Source organism: Leptonotus elevatus, chromosome 20, assembly GCF_054856555.1.
Source record: "Leptonotus elevatus isolate MCC_2025b chromosome 20, RoL_Lele_1.0, whole genome shotgun sequence".
Lineage (NCBI taxonomy): Eukaryota > Metazoa > Chordata > Actinopteri > Syngnathiformes > Syngnathidae > Leptonotus > Leptonotus elevatus.
The window spans coordinates 4,008,014-4,024,060 of record NC_141258.1 but is presented as its reverse complement, the minus strand read 5'-3'; the positions used below and the strand labels follow the sequence as shown (position 1 = coordinate 4,024,060).

The 16,047-nt window shown below is 42.2% G+C and overlaps 1 protein-coding gene across 1 annotated transcript in view; it reads left to right on the top strand.

The window, feature by feature from the left end:
* The window catches only part of lrp2b (low density lipoprotein receptor-related protein 2b), a 43,954-nt gene that overhangs the window by 14,694 nt on the left and 13,213 nt on the right, over nucleotides 1-16,047 (top strand). Inside the window, exons 31-54 of the mRNA XM_086065174.1 lie at nucleotides 6-134; nucleotides 221-387; nucleotides 1,020-1,163; nucleotides 1,234-1,343; nucleotides 1,428-1,605; nucleotides 1,681-1,894; nucleotides 2,780-3,016; nucleotides 3,096-3,287; nucleotides 4,701-5,173; nucleotides 6,087-6,534; nucleotides 7,306-7,471; nucleotides 7,543-7,701; nucleotides 7,777-8,066; nucleotides 8,153-8,356; nucleotides 9,867-10,109; nucleotides 10,274-10,399; nucleotides 10,486-10,605; nucleotides 10,687-10,818; nucleotides 11,788-11,989; nucleotides 12,100-12,395; nucleotides 13,476-13,992; nucleotides 14,811-14,966; nucleotides 15,050-15,220; nucleotides 15,294-15,517. Of these exons, the coding sequence (XP_085921300.1) occupies nucleotides 6-134; nucleotides 221-387; nucleotides 1,020-1,163; nucleotides 1,234-1,343; nucleotides 1,428-1,605; nucleotides 1,681-1,894; nucleotides 2,780-3,016; nucleotides 3,096-3,287; nucleotides 4,701-5,173; nucleotides 6,087-6,534; nucleotides 7,306-7,471; nucleotides 7,543-7,701; nucleotides 7,777-8,066; nucleotides 8,153-8,356; nucleotides 9,867-10,109; nucleotides 10,274-10,399; nucleotides 10,486-10,605; nucleotides 10,687-10,818; nucleotides 11,788-11,989; nucleotides 12,100-12,395; nucleotides 13,476-13,992; nucleotides 14,811-14,966; nucleotides 15,050-15,220; nucleotides 15,294-15,517 (5,298 nt within the window). The remainder of the gene's footprint in view (nucleotides 1-5; nucleotides 135-220; nucleotides 388-1,019; nucleotides 1,164-1,233; nucleotides 1,344-1,427; nucleotides 1,606-1,680; nucleotides 1,895-2,779; nucleotides 3,017-3,095; nucleotides 3,288-4,700; nucleotides 5,174-6,086; nucleotides 6,535-7,305; nucleotides 7,472-7,542; nucleotides 7,702-7,776; nucleotides 8,067-8,152; nucleotides 8,357-9,866; nucleotides 10,110-10,273; nucleotides 10,400-10,485; nucleotides 10,606-10,686; nucleotides 10,819-11,787; nucleotides 11,990-12,099; nucleotides 12,396-13,475; nucleotides 13,993-14,810; nucleotides 14,967-15,049; nucleotides 15,221-15,293; nucleotides 15,518-16,047) is intronic.

Here is a 16,047-nt window from a genome sequence, read left to right as displayed (position 1 = left end):
CGCAGGGCTCAATCCGTGCAGAGAGCGTCTGTGCAGTCAACTGTGCCTGCTGTCGGGCATCAGGCCAAGATTTTACACCTGCCACTGCCAGTCTGGATGGAGGCTGGATGACGATGGTCGCACCTGCATCAAAGGTGGGGCTTTCCTCATATGAGCTATTTACAAAATATGCAAGCTCCACTTTGCTTAAAAAGAATCCACGCGTTTACTCTCATCTCAGATCAAACACCCTTCTTGATGGTGGCAAGAGATTCGGTGCTTTTCGGGATCCCCCTGGACCCGGCCGACCCCTCCAACAACGCCATGGCGCCTGTGTCGGGCATCCGTGAGGGGCGGGACATTGACTTTGATGACCGAGAGCAGTATGTCTACTGGGTCGAGTCATCTGTGAGTGCTAAGTTTAGAGCTGTTAAAATCATTCCATTAATCGACAAGCAATCGATTAATCGGCAACTATTTTAATCATCGAGTACTCGTTTGGAGCCATTTTTTTATTTAAAATTGTCCAAATCCTCTGATTTCAGCATATTAAATAGTAATTGTTTGCAGATTTCTGTAGTCCTTGATGAAAGAAGACTGATTATCTTCTGTGTTGAATCAAAAAAAGACATTTGCAAACATATGTTTTTACTTTGGAAAACAATGACTGAACGAGTGTCATAGTACAAGTTCAATCCCCACGAAATAACCACCAATAACTGGTTAATAAACAGTAATCAGGGGAAAAAAAATGTTTTTGTAATACACTTAAGTGCAAAATTCAAATGAATCCGATTAATCGATAGATTAATCGATTCTAAAAATATTAGATAGTGACAGCACTAGCTAAGTTGATGAGTCATGAGGACAGAAAAACGAAATACACTTAAACAGTTGTTAAAAAGACATAAAAGAAACATCATGGGAAGCCTGACGGGTCATCAAACAGTACCCTGATTTTCTTAGATGAAAAATAAAAACATATGGAATTTTAATCCCTCTATCTACCACATTACCACATTTGTTTTTGCTTTTGCCAGGGTTCGATATGGCGCGTGCACACCAACGGCACCAACAGGTCGCAATTTGCGCCAGCTGCTCTCTTGGGTGCGCCGTCTGGTCTGGCTTTTGATTGGATAAGCCGAATAATGTATTACAACAACCCCACTGCTAAATCCATAGAGGTAAGAAGAGCCAAGATGTGGTCAAAACGTATATCTGCATTTGAATAAAAAATTGAAACCCTTCATTCAGGTGATCCGGGTTGATGGAAAACAGCACTATCGGAAAACTCTCATCACCTCAAATGGCAAACCAGAGGGAGTAGGAACACCCGTTGGAATAGCCGTAGATCCAATCAGAGGGTAAAGTATCGAACTGTATTTCCTCTTTAAATACGATCAGACAAAATATGCTGAAATGTTTTTTTTTTTTTTTTACCTCCACAGGAAATTATTCTGGACGGACTCAGGGTCGAACAACGGGGTCCCTTCAAAGGTGGCCAGCGCTGACATGGATGGCAGCAACCTGTCAAACCTCTACACAGGCAACCTGGCAAACGTAGGCTACATCGCTGCCGATATTTCCACCAGGAAACTTTACTGGGGGGTGTCGGGCTCAGGAGTGGTACGTGTCCGTATATAGTCACGCACAAACGTCCTTACTGTGCGCGGTTGCGCTAACATCTTTAGCATTCTTTAGATCGAGAGCGGCACCATGGACGGGGCGAGCCGGGTGACGGTCGTCAGTGGCCTGTCTCACCCGTGGGGGTTGACTATCTACGAGAGCCATCTGTATTACACGGATATCGACTACCAGGTCATTGAGAGGGTTGACAAAGAGACGGGCGGCAATATGGTGGTGATGAGGAGTGGCTTGTCCCAACTGCGAGCCATCAAAGTGCACGCCAGAGACAGTATGTGGATTTCAATTAAATGCAATTTCAGGGTTTTTGCGGGTCAATAAAAAGTCATTACATGGATTTTGCTCAAATTCAGTCCTTAAAAAGCACTAAATAGGATGTCTAAAGGCATTTTAATTTTAAATATAATTCACGAATAGAATACGGTTGCTCTGAATTTGAAAATAAAAATGTAGCAATGTCCAACATGAAACAATAATGCCACGTAGTGGCAAAAAATTACCTCAACACAAAACTGAGACTCAATGTTTCACACTCCCTTTAACTGTTTAGTATATCTTTTTAACTTCAAAATTTTTTATGAATTACTATAAAACTAGACTAAATGCAATTTCTGTAGAAATTGCGTGGGAATGCTGAAAGCTGAATGCTAATAGCTGAATGCTAAGTTGAATGCTTATGAAGGAAATTGAAAGATAACTTATGTGAAAATTACAAAGTATCAATTGTAGATAAACGAATAAAAATAACACCTGAACTGCAATCTGTCAAAGGTGGGATTCGAACCATCGCCTCCCGTTCACCAGTCAAAGCTCCGCTGCACTGGCTGAAGCGCCGTTCGAACCCACTGTCTTAACTTGTCTTGTTCAAAATCATGGATTATGCCGTATTTACATTGACAAGTGTCATCTGATACGTTTGCTATGTACAGTCGGGAGGTGGGATTCGAACTCGCGACCTCCTGGACAATGCAATTTCAGCATTCCCACAATTACTCGCACATTTGTATTTAGTAACCATATTTGTCCACTTTTATGTTAACGAGTATGAAAAAGCTTGAAAACAATATTTGATTGCACATTTGCTGTCACCTGCAGAAAGTTTGAGTTGTGAATACGTATTTCCCCCGTATTTCCCTATTATTTGTTTATTATTAAGACTCCGTGGGACTCACAAACGCCTGCAGCTCCAACAACGGGGGCTGCCCTCACCTCTGCCTGCCCAAACCCAACAACCAAAAGACCTGCGCCTGCACCGCGGGCTTCCACCCGTCCCCGGACGGCGCTCGCTGCGAAGAGTTTGACTCCTTCGCCGTCGTCTCCACGCCCGCGTACATCCGCGGCTTCCACATCAACAGCTCGGACCATTCTGAGGCGATGGTGCCCATCGGCGGATGTGGGTTGACTTAACCCGCCGCGTGAGACTTTTGTCCATGTTTACGTTTTGTAAGCTGAGCTTTTTGATTTTTTTGCAGCTTCTTACAACACGAAGGAGAGCTTGGGCGTCCACATCGAATCTGGCTTCGTCTACTGGGTTGACAACAGCACCTCGACCTCCTATAAGGGCATCTACAGGAGCAAAACTGATGGATCCAACTACCAAAGGGTGGTCTCGAGTGGCATTGGAAGAGGAGGCATTCAGGGGCTTGCAGTGGACTGGGTTGCGAGTATGAAACTAACTCTATCCAACTCTTTACATACTGTATACTATATTTGGGGTGTCAAAATGTGTGCGTTAATTTTGAGTTTAAAATTTCCTTTAATGCCATTCTTTTTCTTTTTTCTTTTTTACGTGCGATTAATGACTGCCCCTTACTTGGAAAGCCTGTATTGGGGGAATTTCAGTCGCAACGCAGCAACGTTTAGCAGTAATAAGTGTAGTAATAATGCATTTATTTGTGGAGACTGGGGTCAAGTTGTTGTTTTTCAATTTTAAAAATGTGCACAATTTCACAAGTTACTTCATGTTAAAGATTAGATAACTCTTAATATGAAAAAATGTCACCAACGGTTACAAATGCATTTATGCCATTTAGTGGCAGAAAAATGACCTCAACACAAATCAATATCACACTTATTTACAGTACAGTACATCTTTTTAATTTTAACTCAATTTTATGTATCAATGACTAAAATATGCAGCCATATTTCTATTTGTTTATTAGTTTTTTTTATCTCATTTAGAACAGATATAAAAATAAAAAAAATTCATTGACTCCCAGCCATTTTCACTGAAGCAACCCCCTTCGCTCCTGGCTGTTTTACTGGATTTTAATTGATTTTGCAAGGGCCACAGAATATTGTGTTCTATTGCAATAAAAACATGAAACCTACCAAAAGAAAGATTAGAGTCTCTTCTTTAATTAATCGTATAGCTTCAACAGTTAACTCACGATTAATCGCAAATTTTAGATCTGTTCTAAATATACAATAAAATGTAAAAAAATGTTTTAAGTTTCATACACTTGTGAACATAAAAGTGGAAAAAATGTTAAACTAATAGAAATATGGCTGCATCTTTTACTCATTGATATAATAATTTCACAATAATTCTTAAAACTTAGTTAAAATTAAAAACATGGAACCTACCAAAAGAAAGATTAGAGTCTCTTCTTTCATAGGGAAAAAAAATACCAATATTTCCCTTATGTAGCAATTAGCATTAGAAAATAGCTAAGTTTTGTAATTTTTCACAAAAACAGCTTGTTTCAACATGGCCCTGGTTGATCTCTTATACTCTGCTGCCACCTGCTGCCCATTTTTGTAATAACAACCATTGCTTCGTCCGTTCTCTTCAGTTCAGAGGCTGCATCAAAGCCTCCTGTATGCTCTAGCATAAGAAAACCCCGTATAAATACGTCTTTGGGACACTTTAAACATTTAAAATAAAACCGATTTATATATTTTTTGGGAGCAAATGAGTTAATCATGAGTTAACTACTAAAGTCATTACGATTAATTACGATAAAAAATAAATAAATCACCTGACTAGTATGTATACTATATGGGGTTTGTTAGTGTCATCATTTCATCATCATTCTTTTTGTTTTTCTAACCCCATCTTTCTTTTATCTCCTCAGACAACTTGTACTTCACCAACGCCTTTGACAGCGAGACCTTCCTGGAAGTGCAGGCCATCAACACGTCCTACCGACTGATTCTCCTCAAGTCCGTCCACGACAGGCCCCGCGATCTGGCCGTCAACCCCAAGCAGCGCTACCTCTTCTGGACCGACGGCGGCCAGACGCCCAAGATCGAGCGCGCGCTGCTGGACGGCACCAACCGCACCGTGCTGGCTTCCGAGAGTCTGATGTCTCCTCGCGGCCTCACTGTCGATTACACCAACGACTTCCTCTACTGGACCGACGACGCTCTGGACATGATCTCTCGCATGGCTGCCGACGGCTCACAGAGGGAGCTCATCCGCTACGGGAGTCGCTATCCATCTCCCACAGGCGTCGCTATACTAGGAGACGTCATGCTGTGGGTGGACAAAAGACTTGGGAAGCTCTTGCAAGCCAGTAAAGAGCCAGGCAATCTTAACCAGTCACAGGTGAGGCATAAACACAAAATATGGGCCTGACCGATTAAGCGGCAAATATAAGCCCTTTGCAATTTTTTCCCCCCTTTTCAATTTTTTTCAGATTTTTATTTTTCACATTAACACGTAACAACATTAGACGATAATGATATTCAAACAAACGTGCAAAAAAAATGGGCCAATTTTTTTGCCGTTTTTTCACATTAACATTTTAAAACAAAACAGAAGACATTCAAACAAACAAAAACAACAACGTTTTTTTTCTCACCTTAACACATTGCATGCAGCCTATGACAAAGGTAATGACTTTCAAGCATTTTTTTAAAAAATCAGCGTAGATTCCCCCCCCCCCCACATTCAAACATTAACTCATTTGCTCCCACAAACGTATAAGAACGTTGTTTTAAATATTGCCATGGTCCCAAAACATTATTATTATTTTTTTATGCTAGAGCTTACAGAAGGCTTTGATGCAGCCTCTGAAACGCTTAAAGCAATGGTAGTTATTAAAAATAAAAAAATAAATTAAAAAACGGCCAGCAGGTGGCAGCAGAGTATAAGAGATCAGCCAGGGCCATGTTTGTTTTCAACAGATTTGTGAATAATGATGAAACTTAGCTATATTCTAATGACATCTATGACAAAGATATGACAATCAAACATTTTATTCACATTAATCACAAAAGACAAAGATATCTGCACTCATTTGTCACTTTTTTTTGCTATTTTTTAACGCATTAATTACCACAACCCCCCCCCCCCCCCCCAAAATGTATTTGATCGATTACATATTTTTGGAATTTATCATCCGCTTAATCAGTTATCGGAATTTCATCCTGCCAAATATCGGCATTTGCCTCAAAAAGTCCAAATCGATCGGGCCCTCGTTACTCTGTAATCTAACAAAGACGTGTGATGTCATCAGGTAATCCGAGACAACCTTGACGGCGCGTCGGATGTCGCCATCTTCGACCCTCACGTGCAGCCTTTAGCGGCCCACCAGGTGGGCTTCAACCCGTGCCACGAGGACAACGGGCGCTGCCAGCAGCTCTGCTTCGCCCTCCCGGACCAGGACCGGCCCAAATGCGCCTGCGCCCACGGCTCCCTCCTCACCAACGGTGTAACGTGCGGTTACGGACAAGACGACTTCCTCATTTTCACTACCGACTACACTCTGAACAGTATGAGGCTGGACCCCCAGGACCACAGCAGTCCTTTCCCGACCTTTAACCTGGGCTATAACTTGATGGCCTTGGATTTTGACTACAAGGAGAGGCGGGTTTTCTTCACTCAGTACAAAGGCTACGGCAAGAGTAAAATTGGCTACATCACCACCTCGTCCCCCAGCAGCGCGCCCACCATCATCGCTTCAAGTGAGTTGACAGCAAACGTGTGGAAAACACGAGACACTAACTACAATTTTGAATCCCTACTTAGGGCTGCTCAATTATTGGGAAAAAAATAATCACGATTATTTATTTTTTGGTACAAAAAAAGAAAAGGTTTAAATATTTACAAATATTAAGACAAAAAATAAATAAATAGAAACACTATAATTATGTAACCAAACAGAATTTATAATAATACATATTTATAATAATATATATATATATATAAAAAAAATTATTTATGTTGGCAAAAACTTGAAGTTGGAGTGCAGCATGTGCACTGTGCAGTAGGACAATCATTTATTTTTTGGGCACAAAACAAGAAAATATTTTAAAATAAAAATATTTAAACGTAAAAAAACACATTTCTTTTTTATATATATAGAAATATTAAGACAAACTAAATTACTTGAAACACTATAATTATGCAAGTTCTTTTTGGATGAAACAATTTATTAAATTTGTTATTTGAACATTTTTTAAAGGTGCAAATGTAAAAATGTAAACAACTCAAAATTTGTATTAATAATCTTTTTTTTTACGATTTTGTAATTGTGGAGTGTAATCATTTAAATTGTAATTGAATTCCGATTAATTGCACAGCCCTATTTGAAACCCTCATTTCAATTCGAAAGCCATCTTCGATACCCTAACCCTACGTTGAAATCCTAACCTCAGTTTCAAGCCCTACTTTGAAACTCTAATTTGCAACATTGAACCTACTTTGAACATTGTTTGAACTGAATTTGCCGTCAGATTTGGATGACCCCGAAGGCTTGGCATACGACTGGGTCAACAAACGTCTCTACTACACCGACTACCATCTCAAGAACGTGCAGTCGATCGGCCTGGACGGGTTGAACCGCACCATCATCGCCCACGCCAACCGTCCGAGGGGCATCATCGTCGACCCTTGCTATGGGTAAAATCTGAAATCTTTGAACAATATGACGACGACGTCATTTCTGACGTCGCTCTACCGCCCCCGTCCAGGTACTTGTACTGGACCGACTGGGCCAGCCCTGCCAAAATTGAAAGAGCCACGCTGGGCGGGAACTTCCGAACTCCCATCGTCAACAGCGGCTTGTCAACACCGAACGGCCTGGCCATCGACTTTGAGGAGAGGATGTTGTACTGGGCTGACGCCGCACAGTACGTCCACTTGAATTTTCAACCCGAGACCAACTTCAATATTTTCTCAACACCTCCCTTTTCTTCTCCCATCAGAGACAAAATCGAGCGGTCCAGCCTGACAGGCGCAAACAGGCAAGTGATCGTGCTGGGGGTCCAGTACCCCTTTGCCTTGACTGTCTTCAAGCAGGACATCTTCTGGACCGACTGGACGGAACGCGCCGTCTTCAGGGCGGGGAAGGACGACGGTTCTGACCTGACAGTGCTGGGCCAGGACCTGCAGTACCGGCCCAATGATATTCACGTTTATTCCGGGTCCAAGCAGGAGAGCTGCTCCAGCTCCTGCCTGCAGTTCAACGGAGGCTGCAGTCACGTGTGCGTACCTGGTAAGCAGCACAACAAAACAAAAATCACGCACGCGGCGGTACACTTACTAAGTTTGCATTGATTGAACTGAAATGTGTCCAAACAGGCCCGGCGGGACCAGAGTGCCAGTGTCCCCATGACGGCAAGTGGTACCTGGCCAATAACGGCAAGGACTGCATCCAAGACGACGGGAAGCGCTGCCAGGCCGAGCAGTTCACTTGCCTCGACGGCAACTGCATCAGGGCCAGTTGGAAGTGCGACGGCTACAACGACTGCAGCGATCACTCGGACGAGCTGGAGAGAGTTTGCGGTGAGGGATGACGGCAAACCCAACCTGGAATCGTCTTTTTCGCTAACCGCCGTTCTTGGAGCCAACAACAAAAAAAACATGTACTTCAATAAGGACATGGACGGGGAATATTTTGTCTTAATCTGTTGCCGTGGCGGTTACTGTTTTATTTGGTTCACATTCCGTTCGTATCGCTGCTATGCTTTTTTTTTTTTTTATATAAAACGCCCAAGATCTCAACTTAGGTCTGCCGTCATCCAAGGAGGTGAAAAAAAGTAATTTGTCCATTTTGACAAAGTAAAGAGTAGAATGTATTTTAATTAGGAGTGTCAAAATTAGTGTGTTCATTTTGAGTTAATTTAACGCCACCATTTTTTTTTTAACACGCAATTAATGACCGCCCCTTACTTACTAAAGCCTGTGCTGGGGGAATTCCAGTCGCAACGCAGCAGACTTGTCCATGTCAAAATTTAGCAGTAATAAATTGAATATTAATAATGCATGTATTTGTGGACACTGGGCTCAAGTTGCATTTTACAATTTAAAAATGTGCAGAATTTCACAACTTACTTCATGTTAAAGATTAGATAGCTCTTAATATGAAAAGAAAAATGCACTGAGCTGTCACCAACGTCTTACAAATGCAATTATGCCATCTAGTGGCAGAAAAGTGACCTCAACACAAACCAAAAGTTCATTATGCTAGAGCATACAGAAGGCTTTGATGCAGCCTCTAAACTGCAGAGAACGGGTAAAGCAATGGTAGTAATTATAAAAAACGGCCAGCAGGTGGCAGCAGAGTATAAGAGATCAGTCAGATCCATGTTGCAAACAAGCTGATTTCCCCACAGTTCAAAACAGATTTGTAAATAATGATGAAACTTAGCTATATTCTTATTGTAATTACTGCAAAACGGAAGCAGATAGAAATTTACTTTTTTTTTCTGATGAAAGAAGAGACTCTAATCTTTTATTTTGGTAGGTTGCGTGTTTTTTTAGCAATAGAACAGAATATTCTGTGGCCCTTGCAAAATCAGTCAAAATCCAGCAAACCAGCCGGGAGCAAAGGGGGTTGCTGCAGTGAAAATGGCTGGGAGTCACGTTTTAAGAATTATTGTGAAATTAATATATCAATGAGTAAAAGATGCAGCCATATTTCTATTTAACATTTTTTCCACTTTTATGTTCACAAGTGTATGAAACTTAAAACATATTTTTTTACATTTTATTGTACATGTAGGACAGATCTGAGTTAACTGTTGAAGCTATACGATTAATAATGATTAAAACTTTAATCACCTTACTCCCCTAATCTTAGTACACATATACTTATATATTAGGGTTGTGCATATATCCAATAAAAGACGACAAGATTCAAGTTTGTACATTATAAAGTGAAATGATCCCATTTGATGCACTTTTAGACCAAAATGTCAGATTGCAAATCGCTTTTCATTGCACGCCCTCGCAACGTTCCAGCACTAAAACAAACACAGGAAGGAAGAACATGTTCCTCTGTCCTCCCGCGCAGCCTTCCACACCTGCTCGGGCAGTCAGTTCACCTGCGACAACGGCCGCTGCGTCCCGCTCAGCTACGCCTGCGACTACACGGACGACTGCGGCGACAACAGCGACGAGCGGGGCTGCCCCTTCCCCACCTGCAACCCCGACTCGGAGTTCACCTGCCGGAACGGCCGCTGCATCAGCGCCGCCTTTGTTTGCGACGGCTTCAACGACTGCAACGACAACGCCACCTCGGACGAAATCAACTGTCGTGAGTGCCTTGAGATGAGGGCTGAACACGCTTTTTTTTTTTTACATGTATTTTATTTATTTATTTATTTATTTTTTATTATTATTATTATTATTATTATTATTTTTTTTTATTATTTTTTTTTAGCGCGTTGTGATTTGAATTTGTTGTTGGACCCTCTCCAGCTGACAGGGAGTGTCCCTCGGGCAAAATCAAATGCGACAACACCAACATCTGCATCTACGCCGACAACCTGTGTGACGGATACAATAACTGCGGCGACAACAGCGATGAGAATCCTCTCTTCTGTGGTAAGCGCATTGACCTGCCCGGCCCGGGGGCCTTTGTTTGTGAGAATTAGCAGCGGAGCTTTCAAGTTCAACTTTTGTGGCGACAGCGGGCCGCACGTGCCCCCCCAACAAGTTCCAGTGCGACAGTGGGAAGTGCATCCCTGAAACGTGGGTGTGCGACACCTACAAGGACTGCATTGACGGAACCGACGAACCCCTTACCTGCGGTGAGTTAATTTCACCGTAAACATAGATGTTTAAATGTTCATGCATGTGAAGGATATTTTCTTATTTTTTATTATTTCCAGAGCATGAAGTGCACACTTGCAGCGTCAGCCAGTTCACTTGTACCAATGGGAACTGCATCCCTCAGCACATGGTGTGCGACGGCAACAACGACTGCTCGGACAGCAGCGACGAGGCTCCTGAGCTGCAGTGCGGTCAGATGTTTACCCCTTTGACGTATAATCATAATCATAATAATAATAATAAAGATAGAGCTACAGTGGAACCTCATTTCAACTCAAATTTGTCCAAATTTAACTTGCTGGTAATTGAGGTGAGGGATAACGGCATGCGTCTGGTCATATTCCAAAGCTAAGATGTTAGCTTTGCCTTTTTTCACCTCCGTTAGGATTGCATGCTATAAATTTGAGCTTTACAAAAAAACAACCGTGTACTGTACCAAAAATGGCACGTTTGAGAGACATGTACATGACTAGCTCCTGACTACAAACCAACCATAAATATGAATAGGTAGAGACATTAAGCGAATGTCTATGTTATCAATTACATTTGATGAGACAATTGCCCCTGTCAATATGACCGCCATTTATAAACATCCATTGCTTCTGATGGGAATGTCGCTTCTGCCAATATGGCTGCCATGCATATACATCCATTGCTTTTGATGGGAAAGTCGCCCCTGCCAATATGGCCGCTAATTATATACATCCGTTGCTTTTGGTGGAAAAGTCACACCTGTCAATATGGCCACCATGTATATACATCCAGTTAATTGTGATGGGATAGTTGCTCCCTCTAATATGGCCGCCACATATGTATATCTATTGCTTTTTAATGGGGAAAGTCGCCCCTGCCAACATGGCCGCCACATTTGCTCGCTTTTTAGCCTGCTCTAATCTTCTGTAAATTATTATTAATGTCACGAGAGCAGTGCAAACCACCGTAGCCAAATGTAGAACTAACAGACTTTGAAACGGATTTTCTGTCCGTTGAACCCGGGATCCGTTGGTTCCGGGTCCGATAAATCCAGGTTTCCCTGCATACATAGCACACACACAGATCTCCACCAAGGTTTTTTTTTGTCATGTGTCATGTATGCTCCTGCAAATGCCTGATTTTAATTTTTCGGGGTGATCAAATCTTTTCTTTCCTTTTTTTCACAGGTCAGCGTACTTGCAGCTCTAACCAGTTCACTTGCCCGACTTGGCTGCCGGGTCACCCGCGCTGTGTGTCCTTAAATTACGTGTGTGACGGCGAGAAAGACTGCGTCGACGCGGCTGATGAGCTCCAGAACTGCCCAAATCGGACCTGCCACCTGAATGAGTTTGCCTGCTCCAATGGCCTTTGCATCTACTTTCCCTTTCAGTGAGTAGAACGATGGCTCTCAACGAATACAACGGAAACGGAAAGTTCAACTGAATATAAATAAGGTATCCCAATTACATCACAGTGAACAAGATTTTACTCCTCCTCAGCTGCGACCACGTGAACGACTGCGGCGACGGCAGCGACGAGCTGGGCTGTACTTACGACACGTGCGGCAGCCAGCAGTTCACCTGCGGCAACGGGGCCTGCATCTCCGCCGCGTTCACCTGCGACGGAGAGAAGGACTGCCTGGACGGCTCGGACGAAGCGGCCAGCCTGTGCGTCACGCCGCAACCCACCTGCGCACCTCAGCAGTACATGTGCAAGTCGGGCGAGTGCATCGACGCCAAGGACGTGTGCAACGGGGTGAAGGACTGCCAGGACAACAGTGACGAAAAAGGCTGCGGTGAGAAAACGGCACTAGGGCCCGACCGGTATGCTTTTTTTTAGGCCGATGCAGATACAGATTTTTGGCAGAAAAAAAGACAAATTACCCGTTCATCGGCCGATTATTAAAAAATATATATATTGCATAAAAAAAAAAAATATATATATATATATATATGTTATTTTCACAAGTCTTGGGACTTACTGGGCTAACCTGGGACCTCGGGGATTGTATTTCGTGCCATGCACATGTGGAAATGTGTGTTAATAGACAAAAGAAAATCCTTGGATGTTTGCATCCTTAAATTTTGAGAAAACAAAGACTTTGCATCCTTGTGATGTCAACTTTAAATACAACTTGAAAGGACAGTGTCAAATTAAAACAATAAGAACGTGAAATAAAAATAGAATAAACTAAAATAATAGCAACTGAAAAATACTGTAAGAACAAATATTAACTGTTCCTGCCCGTTTTTGGCCTCTTGGGGGCAGTGTGGTGCCGTGCATCCATGATGTACACACTTAAAGTGAGTACAGAAGAAAGTTGCGATTGAATTCTATTAAAATAACTTGTTTTTCACACATTGGGAATAATTTGTGCCTTTGCGTATTGCTATCTCACCCGTGGGTATGTGTTCCCACAAGATTTGTGTGTGACTTTTCGTTATTAGAAGGAAAAACATTCCCGACGTCGATGCTAACTTCCTGTTAGCATTTGAATGGGATCCTCCCTTCGCTTTTAGCATTAGCGCTAGGCTAGCGATGTTTTAAAAACGAAGCATGTTCTGTTTTTAAGTATACAGTGGATGTAATACTAAACGTCGTGTGTTTAGTTTTACAATTAACTCCAACTGCTGTGTCGTTAAACAGCTTGGAGGACAACTGAATAACCAGAATAACATACGATACACACGTATTAGTAGCCAATGCTCACCAAGCAAAATGGTGCATTCAGGGTACTTTCACAGTGTCGGAAATTTCAATTTTCTTCGATAACGTTTTAAGGGGAAAATAATTGTTTTGGCCGATTAATCAGTCGGGCCCTACTTTGCACATCTGCACATGGTTAATTAACCAATAAACCATTTTCTCTCTTTAGGAATCAATGAGTGCCTCAACCCTTCAGTCCACCAGTGTGCCCAGTTGTGCACGGACACGCCTACCGGTTACTTCTGCTCCTGCAACCCGGGCTACCAGCTGATGGCCGACAGCAAAGCTTGCGAGGACCTGGACGAGTGTCTCAGCACTCCGTCCGTCTGCAGCCAGATCTGCGACAACACCGCCGGCTCCTATCACTGCAAATGCGCACCGGGATACCTGCGGGAACCCGACGGACGCACCTGTCGCCAGAACAGCGGCATCCAGCCGTACCTGTTGTACACCAATCGCTACTACATCCGCAACCTGACCACTGACGGAACCCAGCTGAGCATCGTGCTGCAGGGGCTCTCCAACGCGGTGGCGTTGGATTTCCACTATTCGGAGAAAAAACTTTATTGGCTCGATGCGGGCGTGGGAAAGATGGAGAGGATGCGTTTTGATGGGAGTGGCAGGGAGGTGCTGGTGGACAACGGCATCGTCGGAGCAGAGGGTCTGGCGCTCGACTGGGTGGGCAGGTGAGTAAAGGTTATTATAGTTTAAAAAAACGAATGGAATTGCTTTAAATAAAATGTAAAAAAAAAACATGTTGTTTAGCGAAGGAAAATATAAACAAGAGCGCTTTTTAAAAAAAACGATAAAGTATTTAGGGACTTTTTTGTGTTTTGCTTTTATCTTGCACTCGACAAATATAAAATATATATATATATATAAATAATACTAAATATAATAAAAATATACACTAAAATCAAGCATTTAAAAAAAAAGAAAAACAAAAATACACTCTAAAAACAAAACAATGAAATAGCTATAAATAAAATGTAAAAAACCCAAACCTGTTCTTTAACGAAGTAAAATATAAAGAAGAGTGCTTTTAAAAAAAACGATAAAGTATTTTGTGACAATTTTTTTTGCTTTTATCTTGCACTCGACAAATGTTTTTAAACTAAATATAATACTAAATCTAATAGAAAAACACTCTAAAAACTAACTAATCAATAAAAATAAAAGTTCCAAATGAAATCAAAACTAACTATAATGAAAATCCCTAAACTCAGAATTATTTTTAATATCGAATTACAACAGGAGCAGATATAAAAAGTCTACACACACCTGTTTTAGTGGTCTGCGCAAATGAGACGAAGATAAATCTCTTTTTTTTTAATCCTCCATGAATACAACCAATAACCCATACAACTCAAATTAAAAAAATTATAAATAAACATTTTGTAACATTTTTCTTAAGTGGTATGCTGTTTTTCTTTTTTTTTTATGTAAAATATGTGCTCGGTGAATAGAAATCAAATAATACCAAATTGTTCAATTTGTTATACAGGAAGCTGTACTGGGTGGACGGTTCCTCTGGCTCTGTTCACGTGATGGAGCTGGACGGTCGCTACATGAAGAAGCTGATCGCCGGACACTTCACGGATCGAAACAACACTTACATCGTTAGCCGACCGAGGGCTGTGGCCGTCAACCCTAAATATGGGTACCCAGTCACAAAAATATTGAAGAACACTGGAGAAGCTGGACATTTTTTGTGTTTTTTCAAATACTGTTGGCCCTTCACAGGTGGTTGTACTGGACCGACTGGGCGGACATTCCGTATATCGGCAGAGCAGGCATGGACGGAAGCAACGTCAGCGCCATTATAACAGCCAAGCTGGAGTGGCCCAGCGGTCTCACCATCGACTACACCACCAATAGGATTTTCTTTGCCGATGCCCACCTTAACTTTCTCGAGTGAGTTAACAATTGTTTTCCTCTTGACATGCATCTAACGCGGAACGCTCACTTCTCAATCAACCCTTCGCAGCTTTGCAGACATGGATGGCAAGAACCGACACCGGGCCCTTGCTGGTACACTGCCGCATGTCTTTGCAGTGTCCCTCTTTGAGGACTCCGTCTACTGGACAGACTGGAACACTCATTCGGTGGAAAAGGCTCACAAGTACACCGGCGAAGGCCGCATGGTCATGGGCAACAACACGCACCGACCGTATGAACTTCATGTGGTGCACCCGTACAGGCAACCACGAAGTAGGATATAATGATTTTGTGCATGATTGTACGAATTCATGTCGTCTACAAGGGGTGGGGATGATTCCGTTCCGATTTTTGAGTCGATTCAGAATCGATTTTCGATTCAGAAGGATTTTTGATTCAGAATGATTTGATTGACAATCATTTCTGCTTCAATTTATAGATGTACAAAGAATCGTCATGATCTACTCCAGTCTGACTCGCTAATGCTAATTAGCGCGCGACTCGCGGCATTTTTATCACTCAAAAGAATGGCAGTACATACAAAACGCTTCAGGAAGGTTTACAAAGTAGCATCTAAACATTACTTATCGGCATATGCTCTCCCTACACTGCAAAAAAGACAATTTTTATTGGCATAACTTGATTGTGACTTTTTGCTTCTACTCTCGAATGTTTCTACAACTTAACAGCGTATCAGAGTCACACTGCCCCTAAGTGGCCAAATGGGGTACAGCGTGAACAGCGATCCCAATAAAGGCAGACACAAACAAGGGCAAACAAAGACCATATAAAATAATTTACAT